The following is a 15,889-nucleotide window of genomic DNA, read 5'->3' as shown; positions in this document are numbered from 1 at the left end:
GCGTGCAGCGGGCGGGGGGCGGCCGCTGCGTCCCGGAGCCCAGAGCCGGCGCGAGCCGGCAGGAGGGCGGGCGGAGGTGGCGGCGGCGGCGGCTGCAGGAAAAGCGCGGCGGCGGCATCTCCTCCTCACATGACCCCACTGTTTGTCCCCGTGATCAGCGCGAGCGGCTCCCGTGTCTCCTCCGTCCCCTCCTGCCGCGCGGCGTGAGCGCCGGGCTCGGGGGCCCCCCCGGCCGCCCGCCCGCCCCCTCCCCTCCCTCCCCACCCCTCCCCTCCCCTCCCCCGGGCCCCGCGCCCCCCCCCGCCCCCACCCCCCCATGGACATGCTGGACCCGGGTCTGGATCCCGCTGCCTCGGCTACCGCTGCTGCCGCCGCCAGGTAAGGGTGCCGGCCGGTCGTGCCCCCGCGCCCCGCTCCGGCCCTTCGGCCTGGCGGGCGGGCCGCCATGATCCCGAGCGACCGCCGGGCCCAGCTCAAAATGGAGGCCGCGAGGGAGGAGGATCGTGCTCGTGCCCCAGCCCCGGGTCCCAGCGGAGCCTCAGCCCCCGAAAGGGCCGGGCGGGACGGGGGCGCTGCACCTGATCAGAGGGGCGGGGGCGCGGGCGGCCCTGACCCCCTTTACCCGCCCTTCCCGCAGCCACGACAAAGGACCCGAGGCCGAGGAGGGCGTCGAGCTGCAGGAGGGTGAGTGCTCGCGCGGCGCCGGGCTGCGGCCTGCGCCCGGGGCGGGCCCGGGGATGCCCAGGCCCTCGCGACCGCTGACCGTCGCCCCGACCCTCCTTGGACCGTAGGCGGGGACGGCCCCGGGGCGGAGGAGCAGACGGCGGTGGCTATCGCCAGCGTCCAGCAGGCGGCGTTCAGCGACCACAACATCCAGTACCAGTTCCGCACAGAGAATAATGGAGGACAGGTGAGAGGGGGGCGCCGCGGGCGGAGGGTCGGGTCGGGAGGGGCTCGGACCCGGCCCCTGCCCGGGCCCTAGCGCTGGCCTCGCCGCTCTGCCGCCCCCTGCAGGTGACATACCGCGTAGTCCAGGTGACTGATGGTCAGCTGGATGGCCAGGGCGACACGGCGGGCGCCGTCAGCGTCGTGTCGACGGCTGCCTTTGCTGGGGGGCAGCAGGCTGTGACCCAGGTGGGTGTGGATGGGGCAGCCCAGCGCCCCGGCCCTGCTGCCGCCTCTGTGCCCCCAGGTCCTGCAGCACCCTTCCCACTGGTAGGTCCTCAGCAGTGCCGGGGGGACGGAGAGGGGACACTGACCGTTTGGGGGGAGTCCCAGTGGGTGGGGCATGTGCAGCACAGACGCTGCCTTCAGGCTGTCAGGCTGTGTGGGTTAAATTCCTGTTCTGCACAGTGAAATCTTGGACAAGATCTTTGGAACATCGTTTTGTTTTGTTTTTAAACTTGGGATCACGGTAATAGAAAAGTCTCTTTCTCAGAGGTAAAAGTCAGTTGGTTCACCAAATGATTGCCGAGCGTCTGCAAGTCCCAGGCCTCCGAGGCATCGGCAGAGTAGTGCATAGAGAGCGGGCCCACCCTCCGTAGAGGATGCAGTATCCATCAAACAGGGCGACGGGGAGAGTTCGGGGAACAAGGTGGCTGAGGGTGGCCTCTGTGTCCTCCTACTCCCCAGGCTGTAATCCAAAATCCCTTCAGCAATGGCGGCAGCCCAGCAGCTGAGGCTGTCAGTGGGGAGGCACGATTTGCCTATTTCCCAGCGTCCAGTGTGGGAGATACCACGGCTGTGTCGGTACAGACCACAGACCAGAGCCTGCAGGCCGGAGGTAAAGGGAGGAAGGGGCCGAGGTGGAAGGCAGGGGAGGCAACAGGCCCATCAGGGTGGGATTCCCCAGCCATTTCTGACTCTGCCCCCAGTTTTAGCACTAACCCGGCTTTCCCTACAGGCCAGTTCTATGTCATGATGACGCCCCAGGACGTGCTTCAGACAGGAACGCAAAGGACGATTGCACCTCGGACCCATCCCTACTCCCCGTATGTGCAGGAGACCTGGGCCCAGGAGCAGGGGACACTGGGAGGGCCTGGTGTGGGGTCGAAGGAAGGAAAGGTTTTCTGGAGTACAAGTCAGGCAGTTGAGCACGCAGTAGGCACTTGATATATTTTTTGGTCTGTTTTTGTTTCTTTAGTATAAAGAAAGTATCATTTCCTCTTTCTTCCTACATATGAATATGTCTTGCAAAGGTCATTTTCAAGTCTGACTTCTTAATAAATGCTTGGACAAATGGGCCCTGAGATAACATGTGCCCATTTTATCCCTCTTCTAGGAAAATTGATGGAACTAGAACACCCCGGGATGAGAGAAGGAGAGCTCAGCACAATGAAGGTAAAGTCAGCGTGGAGCCCCTGCGCCAGTCCCTGGCCTTGGCCTCACAGGCACTGCCAGGCGGGCCTTGTGTTTGGTCACAGATCACTGGGCATGCTCCACATGAGAGAGGTGTTGAATGCTGGAAAAGTGGAAACCGGTGGAGGAGGTTCATTGTCTGTAACCGATAGGTAGGATGAATGGACTGGAATGTGTTTTGTTATCCTGGCTAGTTTTGAATTAAGGGCCAGCATCAGAAATGGCAGGTTTCACTTGGCTGCAGTGGCTCCGTGGTTGAGTGTGGACCTATGAAACGGGAGGTCACGGTTCGATTCCCAGTCACGACACATGCCTGGGTTGCTGGCTTGATCTCCAGTAGGGGGCGTGCAGGAGGCAGCCAATCAATGATTCTCTCTCATCGTTGATGTTTCTTGGCATCTCCCTTCCTCTCTGAAGTCAATAAGAATATATCAAATAAATATAAATAAATAAGTAAATAAAATGGCAGGTTTCACATTCACATATGGATTTCCTGCTCCCCTGGACCTTCGTTTCCATTGGCAACTGTTGTGTTTGAGTCCATCGTTTCCCTGCCTGCCTGGCTTCCAGAAGTAACTCTGGTCTGATAGTGGGCACATCTGAGGATGAAACTGCAGGAACCTGTGCCTCTGGCTAGCCAAGGCTGGAGCATCCTGCCCTTATAAACACCAAATCCAACCTAAGGTCATTTTTGGCCCTTTTTGCTGTCCCCTAGTTTCCCACTCAACCTCTGCCTCCAGTCAGTAGCCACTATGATCGATGTAGGAGCATTCAAGTCCAGGGGAATTCTTACATCCAAACAACTGTCCTTTAGCAAATATTTCCTGAAGACAGATTCTGGGCCAGGTATGGGGCATGTAGAGTGTCAGGGAAGCTTAGGAGTTCAGGCTAGTGTCTGACTGAGCACTGACCACTGGGGGGGGGTAGTCTTTGGGAGGGCCTGCGAGACAGAGGGAGCACAGGCTGGAAGGGGGGTGGCAGAGAGGAGTCAAGTTGCTTTGGAGGGTACTGGCTTGGTTGTTGCAGAGGTTCCATGTGGAGTGCTTGGAAAGGGAGCCAGGAGAGTCAAGGCCCTGAAAGCCAGGGTGAGACCCCACAGTCCTAAAGGCCTTCGATTGGGGATGGCTATGCAGCTGTGATCTAACCATCTCACTAAATTGAGGCATTCATTCAGCACGTACATACGATGTGCCAGCCCGTTCTAGGTTTTCAGATAGTGGGTAATCAAACAGATGAGGTCTTGGCTCTCGTAGTGTTTATTCTGGTAGGAAAAACAGAAATTGCACAAAGCTCCAATATGACGTCAGATAGCAGGAAGGAAGATAAAGCTAGGTAATGGTGGCAGTGTAGGCCTCTAAGGTGACGTTTGAGCAGAGGCCTGAACAGACCTTAAGGAATGGGCCAGTCAAATACTGGGCGAGGGTCCCAGGCATAGGGATGAGCAAGTGCAAACACCCAGGCCTGAGTCAGAACAGACTTGGCATGTGTGAAGAAGAGAGAATTCAGAAAAGGAAAGAGGAAGTTGGCAGAGTTACAGAAGATTGGTCAGACCAGATCCTTGTAAGAGGCCCTCCCAGTGTCCCTGCTCTTGGATATTTATTGTAGTTTGAGGGGAAACCAACAGAGGGTTTGTGTATGGAGGTCAGATAGTAGAAAAATAGGAGGTGACTGCAGATGTCTGGCCTGAGACAGGCTGAAGAATCAGGATTTCATGAATCAGGGTTTCATGATGGGGTCAGGCTGGTTTGAAAAGGGAAGGAGTGAGTGAGTCTGAGCTTGGTTTTTGGGTGTGGCAAGTTTGAGGGGCCTCCTGTAGGCTACCCAGCAGTTTTGTATCTACTGCTTAGGTCATATGACCTCAGACTGGTTCTTAATCTCTGCACCTGTTTAGTCCCCTCAGTAAAGTGTTAAGCCATCTCCTGCAAAGGCTCAGGGTGAGGATGCATGAGCTGAGACGTTTGGGTGCCCGGCAGTGTGTGTGCCCCCCAGTGAGACTGTAGCAAACCACTCTTGGGATACCATCTAGCCACCCTCTACCTCACTCTCACCTGCCTCTCACAGTTAATCCACCTGCAAAAAGTCTGGAATCTTTCTCCTATAAAAAAGTCTTTCATAACCTTGCATTTACCCTCCAGCTGTATCCTGCCCTCTCCTAACCTGCAGAGTAGTTGGGCCACCTTTTACCCTTCTTGTACCCTTGGCAGTCTGGCTCTTTTCTCAACCAAAATGGCTCCATTTAAGGCCATCCTTGACAACCTCATTGCCAAACCCATTGGCTTCCTTCCCTGTCGGTGCTGTACACGTCTGACCCTGCCTGTTCCCAGCATTTTGGTAATGATCCTTTCTGCTCTACCTGCTCTCCTTCTCCTGCACTCTTTGCCTCTTTTTCACAGCCTGCTCCTTAGAGCAGGGCTTCCCAGATGCTCCGGGAAGCTTGTTAACAATCAAGGTCTCCAGGGCTGTCCTCACAGCCTTTGAATGGGTAGGACAGAGGGAGATCCAGAAGTCTGTATTTTGACAAGTTCCCCACGTGATTCTTCACATTGCGCAAGGCTGGGGAACTGCTTTGGCTTGTGGTGTTTCTTAAGGTCTGATCCCGTCTCAGGTCAGTCTCAGGACAGTGAAATGTTAGGCTCGGGAATTGTCAGTATCCCAAAGCCCCATCCCCAGTTGTAGCTGCTCAGTATTTCTCTGAGGGATTTCTGCTGGCTTTCTCCTATGTGACTCCAAAAAGGTGAAACCTGCCCCTCTATGTCCCTGCGGGGCTTACTTGAACTCCAGGCTCATTTTGAGCTGCTTGCTCAAAGTACCATTTCTGGGTGTCCTTGAGACACCTCAGACTCAGTGTGTCCAAACAGAACTAACTGCTATCTCTCCTCCCTAAAGGCTCCCATGCAACATTTCTTTCCCCACTGCAGCAAAGGGCGCCCCTGTCACAAGTATCAAGGCCAGAACTGAAAGCCAGGCCACCTTCAACTCTGCCCTCTGCTCTCATCCCCCAAACCTGAGATTCTGTGCTGAAGTGGACTTCAGATCAGCTTCTCTTTCTCCTTTTTACGTCTTTCCCACCAGTTCTTGGTACTGTGGGACCAGTCTCCGGCCTCCTCATGAACTGGGGCGTGTGTCCTGCCTGAAGGGTGGCCTTTGCAGCACCCATTGCTGCCATGTCAGTTTTGGGTCCACTGTTGCGAGAACCTCTTCAGTAGCCAAAAATCCAGATCTTTATGTGAAATCTGATTTTTTAAGATGGACCTGCTTTTTTTATTTTGTTAGTTTCCACTCTTAATGCTACTAATTCATTCCTTCTACTTACTGAGGGTTTAATTTGCTAGGGTTTTTTTCTTCTACTTTTTAAAGATCATTTTAAACTTTTTTTCCCAATACAAACCTTTCTAGTTACAAATTTCATTCTAACACTTGCTTTAGCTACATCCCATTTGGATATGTCGTGTTTTCATTATCTTTCAGTTAAAAATATTTTTCAGCTTTCCTTGTGATTTCTTCTTTGACTCATGTTTTATTTAGAAGTGTGTTGCTTAATTTCCTGATATGTGTGGATTTTCTAGATGTCTTTTGCTATTGATTTTTAATTTAGTTTTATTATGCTCTGTAACTTTAGTTCTTTGAAATTTAGTAAGGTTAGTTATGTGGCCCCGAATATGGTCTGTCTTGGTGACAGTTTCTGTGAATTTGCTGCTGTTGCGGAGTGTTTCCTCAGTGTCAACTTGGTCAAGTTGGTTGACAGCGTTCAGGTTTCCTATCCTGATTTTTTTGTCTATTTGTTCTATTAGTTACTGAGAGAGGAGTGTTGATGTCTCCAAGTATATTTGTGAGTTTGTTCACTTCTCCTTTTGTCCTGGCAGATTTTACTTCTCAGTTGTGTTCTAAGTGTTGTGTGGGTGTAACTGAAGCACTTCTGTGGAATACATGTGGCCTTGGTCTTAACTAGTCTTCCTCCATTTCAGCTGTACCAAAATGGTCTTCCCAAGCCTCAGGTCTGACCACATCACTACCTGCTGAATGAAAGGCCCCAGACCCAAGGGCCTGAACTCCTAGCAGGCATTCAAGGTCTTCACAGCCTGTTTTTACAACCTTTTCCTGTCAACCCTGTTCCATGCGCCCAAGTATTTCAGTGTCACCATTTCTGGGATCTTGACACCTGTCTGCCTGATGCCTCTCCCCTCGGAAACTAGCCCAAATATTTCCTCTCTAAGACTGTGAGGCTGCATCCTACCCCACTCTCAGGCAGAGACCATTGCTCTACCCTGGAGTTCCCAGGCACTTGGCACAATCTCCAGTTATAACACGTACCCTCGAGTGTTTGTACCATGTCCCCTGTTCACGTGCACTTCACAGTGGTGCCAGCAGGACAGAGACTGGATTTACTGTGGGTTCCAGCCTCTCAGAGTGCCACGGCAGGCAGTACTTTTTTTTATTTTAATCCTCACCTGAGGGCATGCTTGGGGAGAGAGAGAGAGAGAGAGAGAGAGAGAGAGAGAGAGAGAGAGAGAGAGAGAGAGAGAGAAAGGGAAAGAGAAACATCAATTCAGCTGCCTCCTGACCGGGGATCAAACTGCAATCCAGATATGTGCCCTGACTGGGAATCAAACCAGCAACCTTCAGTGCACAAGACAATGCTCAACTAACTGAGCCACTCCTGCTGGGTGGCAATATGTTTTTAAGAAGTAAATGCAAGCTAGAGATGTGCCACACCCCTGTCTCTGCCCCCTGGTGGCTCGGAATGAGGAGTACATGGGAGATACTGCTACAGCCTAGTGCCCAGGCTCGTGAATGTTGGACTGCATGGGGGTAGGGAAAGAAACCAAGAAGGCATTGCTGTGAGTTCCTCAGCTGAAACCTTGGAAAGGGAGCAGGCACACAGCTGAGGGATGTGGGGCCTGGGCTGCACTCTTGGCTCTGCTGCAGATTTTGGCCCCCGAGTTCTGGAGACGCTAAGACAGACAAGGCTGTCCTTGAAGGGAAGGTTCTTCTCACACCCCAGCAACAGAGCCCAGGGCTGGAGTCAGATGAAGCTCTGTACTGGGCACATTCTTGTCATGATATTAGGGAGGTTTCTGAGGAAAGAGGAGAGCGAGGGAGGAAGAAGGGCCAGGGAGGAGGAGAGTCCACAGAGGAAGGTGTTGTCACCCAGGCCAAAGTGGAAGAGCCCTGAGAGGTAGGAAGGACTGGTCAGCAATGAGAGGATAAAACCAGTGCCAGGAGAAGATTTGTCTGTCAGTGGCCAGGTATGTTCTTTGAGGGAACACCAGGGTCGGGCAGTGCCAGCCTCAGGAGGTACTGGCCAACCCCTCCTTTCCCACCCTCCCTCGGCCCCCTCCACAATCTCCCATCAACACTGCCCAACCCTGAGAAAATATCTTCTCACGCTCCTCCAGATCCTATTAGCCCCGTTGCCTCTCTACAGACACTGCCCACATTTGTCCACGGGCACTGAGAGTTGGGGGATAGCTGGGCTTCTTTGTCCCCACAATGCCTAGTACTTGGAAGGTAAAGAAAGGCTGAGACAGGTTTGCTTCAATGGGCCCCAAACCAGGGGTGTCGGGCTCCAGTGCAGGCAGACCCCAGGCCGCTGTTGTAAGTCAGGATGTGCAGGCCAGGTGAGAAGCCAGAGAGGAGACATGCCCTGCGCGAGGGGGCAGCTACTGCTCGGCTCAGCTGGCAGTGAGAGTGTGGCGTTTTATAAAACAAAACCACAAATCTGGGTATTTTTCAAATGAAACCTTCCATTAATTTGCCATCCCTGGTCTTTAAGAGGATTCATGTTGTTCCTGGGTTACCCAATGCCCTGATAGGCCAGGCCCCTGAGAGCCACAACTGTCAGTCTGGAGATGTGGGGCATGCTGTCGGGGCCCTGGAGAAGGGTTTTAAACAGATGAGACATGGCCAGACTGTGACTTACAGATGAAAAAGCAGACTCAGGGGACGCAGTGCCCTGGGAAACCTGAGGACTGTGGACAATCAAGTACAGGGGCCGTGGGGACCAGTCAGGGCTCTCAGTTCCCATGCACGGGGACACTGGCCCGTTCTTGCCTCTCAAGAGTACATGCCCACTGTAGCCACAACTCCTTTTTTCCAAAGATGCTAACAATTATGTGAAATTTCTTTATTTTAAAATGTTGACTCAAATTTTAAAAGTAGGCAAACAAAATGAACCCACTTCTGCTTTAAAGGTATATGTGGTACTTGAGAGCGAGACTTTCTTTGTTTCTCTTGAGAAGCACTGGGAAGCAGGCGGGGAAGCTGGCGGCCTGCCTTCAGATCTTGACTCTAGATTTGCTAGCAGTGTGACCCTGCCCAGGGCCCGTGCCCTCCCTCAGCAGTCTGGGGTCTGCCGGCACCTGCCTCGGGAGGCAAATCGCCTAGCCGCACAGAAAGTGCTATAAACCTAGCTGTTGATACTGCTATTGTGCCTACAGTGGAGCGGAGGCGGAGGGACAAGATCAACAACTGGATTGTCCAACTTTCAAAAATCATTCCAGATTGTAACACAGACAACAGCAAGACAGGAGCGGTGAGTGCCCCTGGCGCCACCCAGAAAGTCTGCCTGGACCACTGGGGTGAGCCAGTAGGCAGAGGCCAGTGGGCAGTGCTCACTCTAATGCTCTTGCCCGTCCCCCAGAGTAAAGGAGGGATCCTGTCAAAGGCCTGCGACTACATCCGGGAGCTGCGCCAGACCAACCAGCGCATGCAGGAGACCTTCAAGGAGGCCGAACGGCTGCAGATGGATAATGAGCTCCTGAGGCAACAGGTGAGTGCCAGGGCTGGGAGTTGGGTGGAGGACCCAGGACCCCACCGTGCAGGGAACTATCCCTGGCCCCTTGTGCCCTCTCATGTCTGCCAGATTGAGGAGCTGAAGAATGAGAATGCCGTGCTTCGAGCCCAGCTGCAGCAGCACAACCTGGAGATGGTGGGCGAGAGCAACCGGCAGTGACGCCCTTCCCGTCGTGCGGCAGGCCCTCCTCTGGGACTCTGCTGCCCCCCTTCCCCAGCCCTTAGCACAGAGAGGGACAGATGCCCCTCCCCCAGCTGCGTTTTTTTATAGTAGATTTTTAACAAAAAAAAAAATGGGGAGAAGTAATGCATTTCTTTGGATAAACACCCACTGCTCTCCTGGATGTGGAAATGATCTCCCTCCCCCATCTGTCTGCCCCTTCTCCTGGCCCCCACTAAGCCCCAGCACTTCTAGTGGTCTCGCCTGGAGGCAAAAGGGAGGAGGACAGAGGTCCTGCCATATCCCGCTGCTTCTTTTGGCCTCTAGAGGTACTGACATGGTGCTTACGGGCAGGAGGGGAGCCTTTGGGGGGCCATCCCTGGGACCTGGACCTAAGAAGGGAGGCCATGTCTCACCCCACCTCTTGTTTCTGGATTCCTGCTCCCCTTTGAGTGTGTGTGTGTGTGTGTGTGTGTGTGTGTGTGTGTGTGTGTGTTTTAATTTTCTTTATGGAAAAATGGACAAAAAATAGAGAGAGAGGTATTTAACTGCAATAAACTGGCCCCATGTGGCCCCGCCTTGTCTGTTTGTGTATTTGTCCATCTCAGGTATGGGCAGGGGTCATGGGGTCTGTGCAGAGCTCTATCAGGGCAGGGCCTCAGCTGCTGTTGGTGGCTCTGTGCCAGTCCCTGCCATTCTGTACTGCACGGGACCCAGTCTGTTGGCTGGCTGGCTGGCTGGAGGAATTAAAGAATGAATATCCTCTTTGAGGCCCCAGGTGTGTATATGTATGCAGGGGCCGGGAGAGGTTGGGTCAAGGACCTATGTCTTTGGAGGAGAGGCTGGGGTCTCCTGTGTCATCACTTCCTAAAAACGGGACTGGCTCCTGGCTCTGCCCTTCTGGGCTGAAGCCCTTCCCTCTGCATCAGCCAATGGTGGGGCCTGGCCTTGAGCCCCCCACCCCCAAGGAAGGCAGAAGGCCAGGAAGCCAGGCTTGGCCCGTCAGCCTGTCGCCTTGCACTGTGGCTCTGGCGCCTGTGCTATGACCCCTGCCCCTGGCTGATGATGAAACCTGGCCTGAGTGGAAATGTAGTGACACAGGCAATGTTGGGGGATGCTTCTGGTCTCCCTGTGTTCAACCGTGCAGCCCCCATGCAACTCCATCCACTCCCAGGATCTAGGCCTGCCAGTTGCCACCGTGCTGAGTTCACCATGCATGCACCCCAGATGTTCCCAACTGGTTTCTTCCCCCGAGAGCCCTGTCTCCTTTTCCTGGCCATTACTCGGTTTGAGTCCCTCTTTGAGGGTGTGTGCAGCAGGAAGAGCCTAATGTGATGTGATTGGGGAGGCAGATGGCAAGGAGCAGCCTTGATTTCCCAGGGGCCCCCATCTTACTGTTTTGAATGAGCTTGGCTATAGTTCAGGGCAGGGGAGAAGTTTTCATTCCTTGGCAGCAGCATCTTCAGGCTCCAGTGGTAAGGTTGACACTGGATGATCTGTGAATGAGTCAGAGCCAAAATGGCCAAAGTCCCGTCTCTGGAATTAAGTATGTGGGTCCTCTGGGCTGTGTGTACCCACTACCTGTGATTCAGGTAGTGGCTAGGACAGTCAGGAGCCTTGGTTCATGGCCCCACCCAGTGGTATTCTAAGGCAGTGATTGCCAACCAGTGGTCCGTGAGGTCTGAAAGGTTGACGACCGCTATTCTAAGGGACCAGCTCTCCCCCCAAAAGAACCCTGGTTTGTAGTGTTGGCTGCTGTGTACATACCCCATTGCTGGTGTCCAGATACCAACATGCTGCCACTGAATGTGGAGGTGGGTTGAGATGTGCACAGTGGCTCTGTTGAGCCAGTATGAGCCAGGTCTAGCACAGCCCACTGACATCCTCTGTTTGGGGGAGGCAGGAAAGCCTGGTGATCAGAGCACAGGCCTGAGTCAGGCTGCTTACTCTGGAGTGCCAGCTCTGCCTCTGATCTGGGCAAAGCCCCTTCTTGGCCTTCAGTTCCTCTCCTGTCAAGTGAGGATAGCAAGCCGGGTAGGCATGGTGGGCTCCTAAGAGGGAGCAGCGCCTGGGAAGCCAGGTCCTTGGAAATGGGCTGAGGAGGCAGCTAGGGCCCTGAATACAGTGCAGAGTCCAGAATGGGACAGCAGGCACTGCTTTGAGGACAGGTGGTCCTGGCTAGGTTAACACAAAAGTGAGTCTACACCTGCTGGGACATGAGGTGCAGCCACTACTATTACTGCTATTCCATGGTCTGAAGTTTACAGGAACGTTTTCCAGATACCAGGCCACTTCTTAAGGTTCTGACACTTAGAAAAGACCACGCTTGTGCCGTCTCAAACTCCTGCATCTGGCTGTTGCAGTGTTCCCTACAGAACAGAACCCAAAGCTGGGGGAATGGTATGGGGCACCCCAAAGGACCCTGGTAAGTGACTGCCATCCCCCATGTGAATGAGGAGGGGTGGGGAACAAGGACACCTTGCTCCTGCTCATTGACCTGTGTAACCTCTGTGGCAAAAGGGGGAATTTTTTCTGAGATCAACAAGGTGATGTCATCTTAGGGAAAGTGTTTCCCAGGTGTCTGGCTAGAGGCCTGTGTCTGTGGCCCCATCTGCCCCACCCCCTGTACACACCTCTGCTGGCTGAGGTTGACACAACCCTGTTCCCTGTCACTCTGTTCCCGCTTATCTCCCGCCTTTTCGGCGCCACTACCTTCTTGGAAATGAGTTAGGACAAAGGGGAGGGGGCTTAGCACCTCCGCCTCTCCTAGCAGGCCCCATAAAAGCGGCTGTAACGGCCCAGACACCAGAGCGGTCCTAGACTTCACAGCAGGACAGCTAGCCAGACGGCACAATGGCACTGAACGTGCGGATCCAGGCTGCCTGTCTGCTGCTCCTCCTCCTGGCCAGCCTGACCAGTGCCTCAGCTCTGCACCAGGTGAGAGCCCACGGGGCCTGGGCCCAGCAGGCAGCCACGTGGGAGAGCCAGGCCCTCAGAGGGGACTGCTGAGGGCAGTGGACTGGGCAGATGGCAACGCAGGCAAAGGGGGGATGGGCAGCTGCCTAAAGTACAGAGATAGGGTCCAAGTGGCAGGGACTGAGGGTCCCAAACTAATTCTACATTTGAGTGCCTACTCTGTGTAAAGTCCTAAGCAGTGGGGATCAAGCAATGAACAAGGGAGATGAGAGAAGATTTTTGCTCTTATGGTGCATACAATCTGGTCAGGGAATTAGTAAAAACAAAAGATCATGGTGTTTAGTAAATGCTACTCAGGTTTAACAAAAAAATTGTAGAGTGACCATGGTGGTGGGAGGTGGAAGGGGATAGGTGAGATCAAGAGCTGGCAGTCAAGCAGGAGTGTTTTGTGAGAAAATAGTATTTGACCTAGAACTTGGAGGGTGAGACGGAGACGGTAAGCTAAAACCCGAGGTGGGGGCAAGTAGGAAGTGGGTGGTGGTGCTTGGAGCTGAGATTGAGCGGTGGGCATGCTGGGTCTTATGGGCAATCATGCAAACCCTGATTTTCCTCCAAGTGCAGGAAGAGCCCTGCAGGCTTTTCTAATGGGTAAAGCCACAACATGACTGATATGTGTGGGGAATGGATTGTAGGGGCAAGATGGAGGCAGGTTTTTTTTATGGGTGAGGGTTGGCATCCAGGCTAGGGAGGGTGATGTCCCAAAGAAGAGCAGCAGCTGTGGAGAGAGTAGGAGACCTGGGTGTCTGCAGGAAGGAGATTGCCTGTGGGGAGGTGAGAAAGGCCAGAAAGCAAGGCTTCCAGCTGAGGGAAGAATGTGTTGGTGCGCAAATGAAGCTCTGCCGGGCCCTGCCATTCTCAGTATTCCCTTCTGCTTTCACAGACAACACAGCTTGCAGACCTCCAGACCCAGGATACAGCTGGAGCCACAGCTGGCTTGATGGTGAGAACACCTGGGCCTCCTTTCAGAGCCTCACAGCCTTCCCTGCGCCCACACCCGCTCACTCTTCCTTCCTTCCTTCCTACAGCCCGGGCTGCAGAGACGGAGGCGGCGAGACACTCACTTCCCCATCTGCATCTTCTGTTGTGGCTGCTGTTACCCATCCAAGTGTGGGATCTGCTGCAAGACGTAGTCTCCCTGCCCTCCCGCCCTCCCTTATTTATTCCTGCCGCCCTCGAACACTCTGTAAATGGTCTCGGAATAAAATGACTGTTCCAGCTTTTATTTTCCAAACCAGCCTGTTACCCTTTCTCCCTGCCCGAGACCTATGCCAGAGGCCTGCCTGGCTACTGTCTTGTAAGGGTGTACTCAGTGGGATGTGCGGGGTTGTTGTGTATCGAGGTTGCAAGGAAGCTTGGTGAAAGAAATTTGTTTTCTGCTCCTACCCTTCTTTAAGCCCCACTTCATAAGACCTAGAATTTTTGTTGCTACAGCAGGGAATAAAAACTAAACAAAAGTTTCTTCTTTAAGTCTTGAAATGGGTGACAAACTCAAATGCCTAGCAAGGGTTCTCAAAGTCAGGTCTGGGGCTCCATCCAAGGCCCCACAGGCGGACACTATTAAGATGTTACTATTTCCTACACTCTCATTCTCACATGAGTGTGCAGTGGGGTTTTCCAGAAGCTCTGTGACATGATGACATCATCACTCTGATGGCTAATGGATTGTAGCTGTGCTTTAAAAATTTCCCATTTTCAATTTTTAATATGTTAAGCAACTATACATATAACCCACTTAAAGTTGTTGGAGTCTACAGCAATTTTGCAGAAAGGGTTCCTGAGACCAAAATGTTTGAGAACCACTGGCCTTGCAGACAGCTGCAGTAAATGAGGGAGGTGTGGATTTGTTTTGCAGGAGCATATTAGGTTGTAATTCAATAAGGACACACTTTGCACATGACACACAGAAGAGAATACCGTTCACCTTCGCAAGGAATTAAGGTCTCTCCCATTCTTTTTAAAAACTATATCCCTCTCAATTTATCCAATTTTCCCACTTTTGATAGAAACAAAGATGCATTTCACTATCTTCTTAGCCTATAAGAAAACATCAGCAGTGGTGTGATGATGAAGGGGCTTGGCCATTTGGCTTCAGTGTTGTGTATGGACAGGAAGTGGGAGGCCTGATCCCATCTAAAGTGGCTCCGGGTGAAACATGGCTAGAGCTTCTTTCCCAGAGAAGGTGGCCATCCTTCCTGATTGTAAAAATTTTGGAAACTGATTATAGGAATTTGATTTTTTTAAATCAACACTCTGGGAGCTAAACTAAACCCAACTGGGAGCTGGATCAGTTTGGTAACCCACAAACTTCTGCTTTCTGCCTTCGAAGCCATGAGAGGCTCCTCCTCTGAGAGGATTTCCTGAACCAAGACTAAGGGGAGGGAGAGGAAGGCAAGCTGGAGAGCCTGGCCTCATTTGCTGTAGGATGGAGCAGGCATCTCTCTACCCACCACCTTCCACCTCCCCCCCTCCCGCTCTGAACCCCACCTCCTCATGTGTGAAAGGTGAAAGGACAGAAGTGTCCCTACAGTGTTCAGCTGATTGGGCTGTTGAGCGGCTCAGCAAGGAATGAGTGTGAAATGGTTTTGGAAACTGTCAAATGCCTCATCAGTATAAAGGATCAGTATAAAGGGGGAGGAAGAGGACTCTGGGCCCCCTCACTAAATGCCTGGGAGGTGGGAGACCTGAAGCAGCTAAATACATTTAATGATGCTGAGTACTCCGCTCATCTTAGCAAGTTCTCCAGGTGGTCCTAGAGAGCGGCAGAGGTGCTCGTTTCTGTGGGCACCAGAATCTGCTGGGGGCAGATTGCCAGAGTTGCTGACTCTTCAGGGCTGGGGCGAGGCCATGGAACTTGCATTTCTAATAAGCTTCCAGGCAATACTGATGCTGCTGGTGGGTGGGGGTGGGGGGGGGGTGTGCGGGTACAAAGCTGACAACTCTGGCTGAGCGCTGAGACCAAGAACCAGCTATCCCTCAAGAGAGCTTTAAACAAGTGGGCCAGAGGGCTTCATCTGCCTTGAGTTGAGTTTTGCTTGCACTGCACAGTATTTTTAGATACAATTGGGCTAATACCCAAAAAGCAAGGTATGGCACATAAAAATCTGAACTCCTGATATTATGGGCTAAACTGTGTCCCTCTCCTTCAGTTGAATATAAGTTGAAGATTTAAATCCCAGTACCTCAGATTGTGACCTTATTTGGAGAGAGGGTCTGTAGAGAGGTAATTAAGTTAAAATGAGGTCATTAGGGTAGGTTCTAACCCAGGAGGACTGGTGTCCTATAAAAGGGGTTCTTGGGCACAGAGGCCCTCACCCAGGGAGAACGCCTGCTGAACATGAAGGTGGCCGTCTGCAAGCCCAGGGGAGCCTGCGGGGAAGGAACAGCTCCTTTCCCCCAGCCCTAAGGAACCGATGCCAAAATGCTGACTTCCCGCTTCCAGCCTCCAGCAGTGATAGAATAAACTTTCTAAGCCATTCGTTTTGTGGTACTTTGTCACAGTATCCCTAGCCTTGAATGGAAGGACTGGGTGATCTGGCAGAGTTGGGGGCTGGGTGTGAGTGGCCCTGCTCCCCTGTAGGCAGGCCTATGCTCTCCGGTCCCCCA

General features: G+C 53.1%; 2 protein-coding genes across 3 annotated transcripts; both read left to right on the top strand.

The window, feature by feature from the left end:
* Positions 1 to 316: 316 nt before the first annotated feature.
* Positions 317 to 9,892, top strand: USF2 (upstream transcription factor 2, c-fos interacting). Of its 2 annotated transcripts, XM_036345056.1 has the most exons (10): positions 317 to 378; positions 638 to 684; positions 792 to 910; positions 1,015 to 1,215; positions 1,633 to 1,783; positions 1,904 to 1,991; positions 2,282 to 2,340; positions 8,796 to 8,890; positions 8,999 to 9,127; positions 9,221 to 9,892. In XM_036345056.1, exons 1-10 carry the CDS (start codon positions 317 to 319, stop codon positions 9,308 to 9,310), a joined length of 1,041 nt encoding a protein of 346 aa, XP_036200949.1. In that variant the 3' UTR covers positions 9,311 to 9,892. The 2 variants fall into 2 exon arrangements, with proteins under 2 accessions (XP_036200949.1, XP_036200950.1); XM_036345057.1 differs by lacking the exon at positions 1,015 to 1,215.
* Positions 9,893 to 10,041: 149 nt separating this feature from the next.
* On the top strand, positions 10,042 to 13,734 carry LOC118673970 (hepcidin antimicrobial peptide). The gene is made up of 3 exons (XM_036345058.1): positions 10,042 to 12,247; positions 13,167 to 13,226; positions 13,312 to 13,734. The coding sequence occupies exons 1-3, from the start codon at positions 12,164 to 12,166 to the stop codon at positions 13,414 to 13,416; spliced, it is 249 nt and encodes an 82-aa protein (XP_036200951.1). The 5' UTR covers positions 10,042 to 12,163; the 3' UTR covers positions 13,417 to 13,734.
* The last annotated feature ends 2,155 nt before the right edge of the window (positions 13,735 to 15,889 follow it).

Source organism: Myotis myotis, unplaced genomic scaffold, assembly GCF_014108235.1.
Source record: "Myotis myotis isolate mMyoMyo1 unplaced genomic scaffold, mMyoMyo1.p scaffold_m19_p_19, whole genome shotgun sequence".
In the NCBI taxonomy this organism is placed as follows: Eukaryota; Metazoa; Chordata; class Mammalia; order Chiroptera; family Vespertilionidae; genus Myotis; species Myotis myotis.
The sequence above is the reverse complement of the archived record's forward strand: the minus strand, read 5'-3'. Positions and strand labels throughout refer to the sequence as shown.

What these genes read in the sequence shown, in the direction of transcription:
- USF2 (XM_036345056.1), top strand. Translation starts at nt 317, where the DNA reads ATGGACATGCTGGACCCGGGTCTGGATCCCGCTGCCTCGGCTACCGCT. An exon ending in CAGAGAATAATGGAGGACAG is followed by an intron (nt 911 to 1,014) that starts GTGAGAGGGGGG and finishes CGCCCCCTGCAG; the next exon opens with GTGACATACCGCGTAGTCCA. An exon ending in CCAGAGCCTGCAGGCCGGAG is followed by an intron (nt 1,784 to 1,903) that starts GTAAAGGGAGGA and finishes CTTTCCCTACAG; the next exon opens with GCCAGTTCTATGTCATGATG.
- LOC118673970 (XM_036345058.1), top strand. Translation starts at nt 12,164, where the DNA reads ATGGCACTGAACGTGCGGATCCAGGCTGCCTGTCTGCTGCTCCTCCTC. An exon ending in GTGCCTCAGCTCTGCACCAG is followed by an intron (nt 12,248 to 13,166) that starts GTGAGAGCCCAC and finishes CTGCTTTCACAG; the next exon opens with ACAACACAGCTTGCAGACCT. An exon ending in GAGCCACAGCTGGCTTGATG is followed by an intron (nt 13,227 to 13,311) that starts GTGAGAACACCT and finishes TCCTTCCTACAG; the next exon opens with CCCGGGCTGCAGAGACGGAG.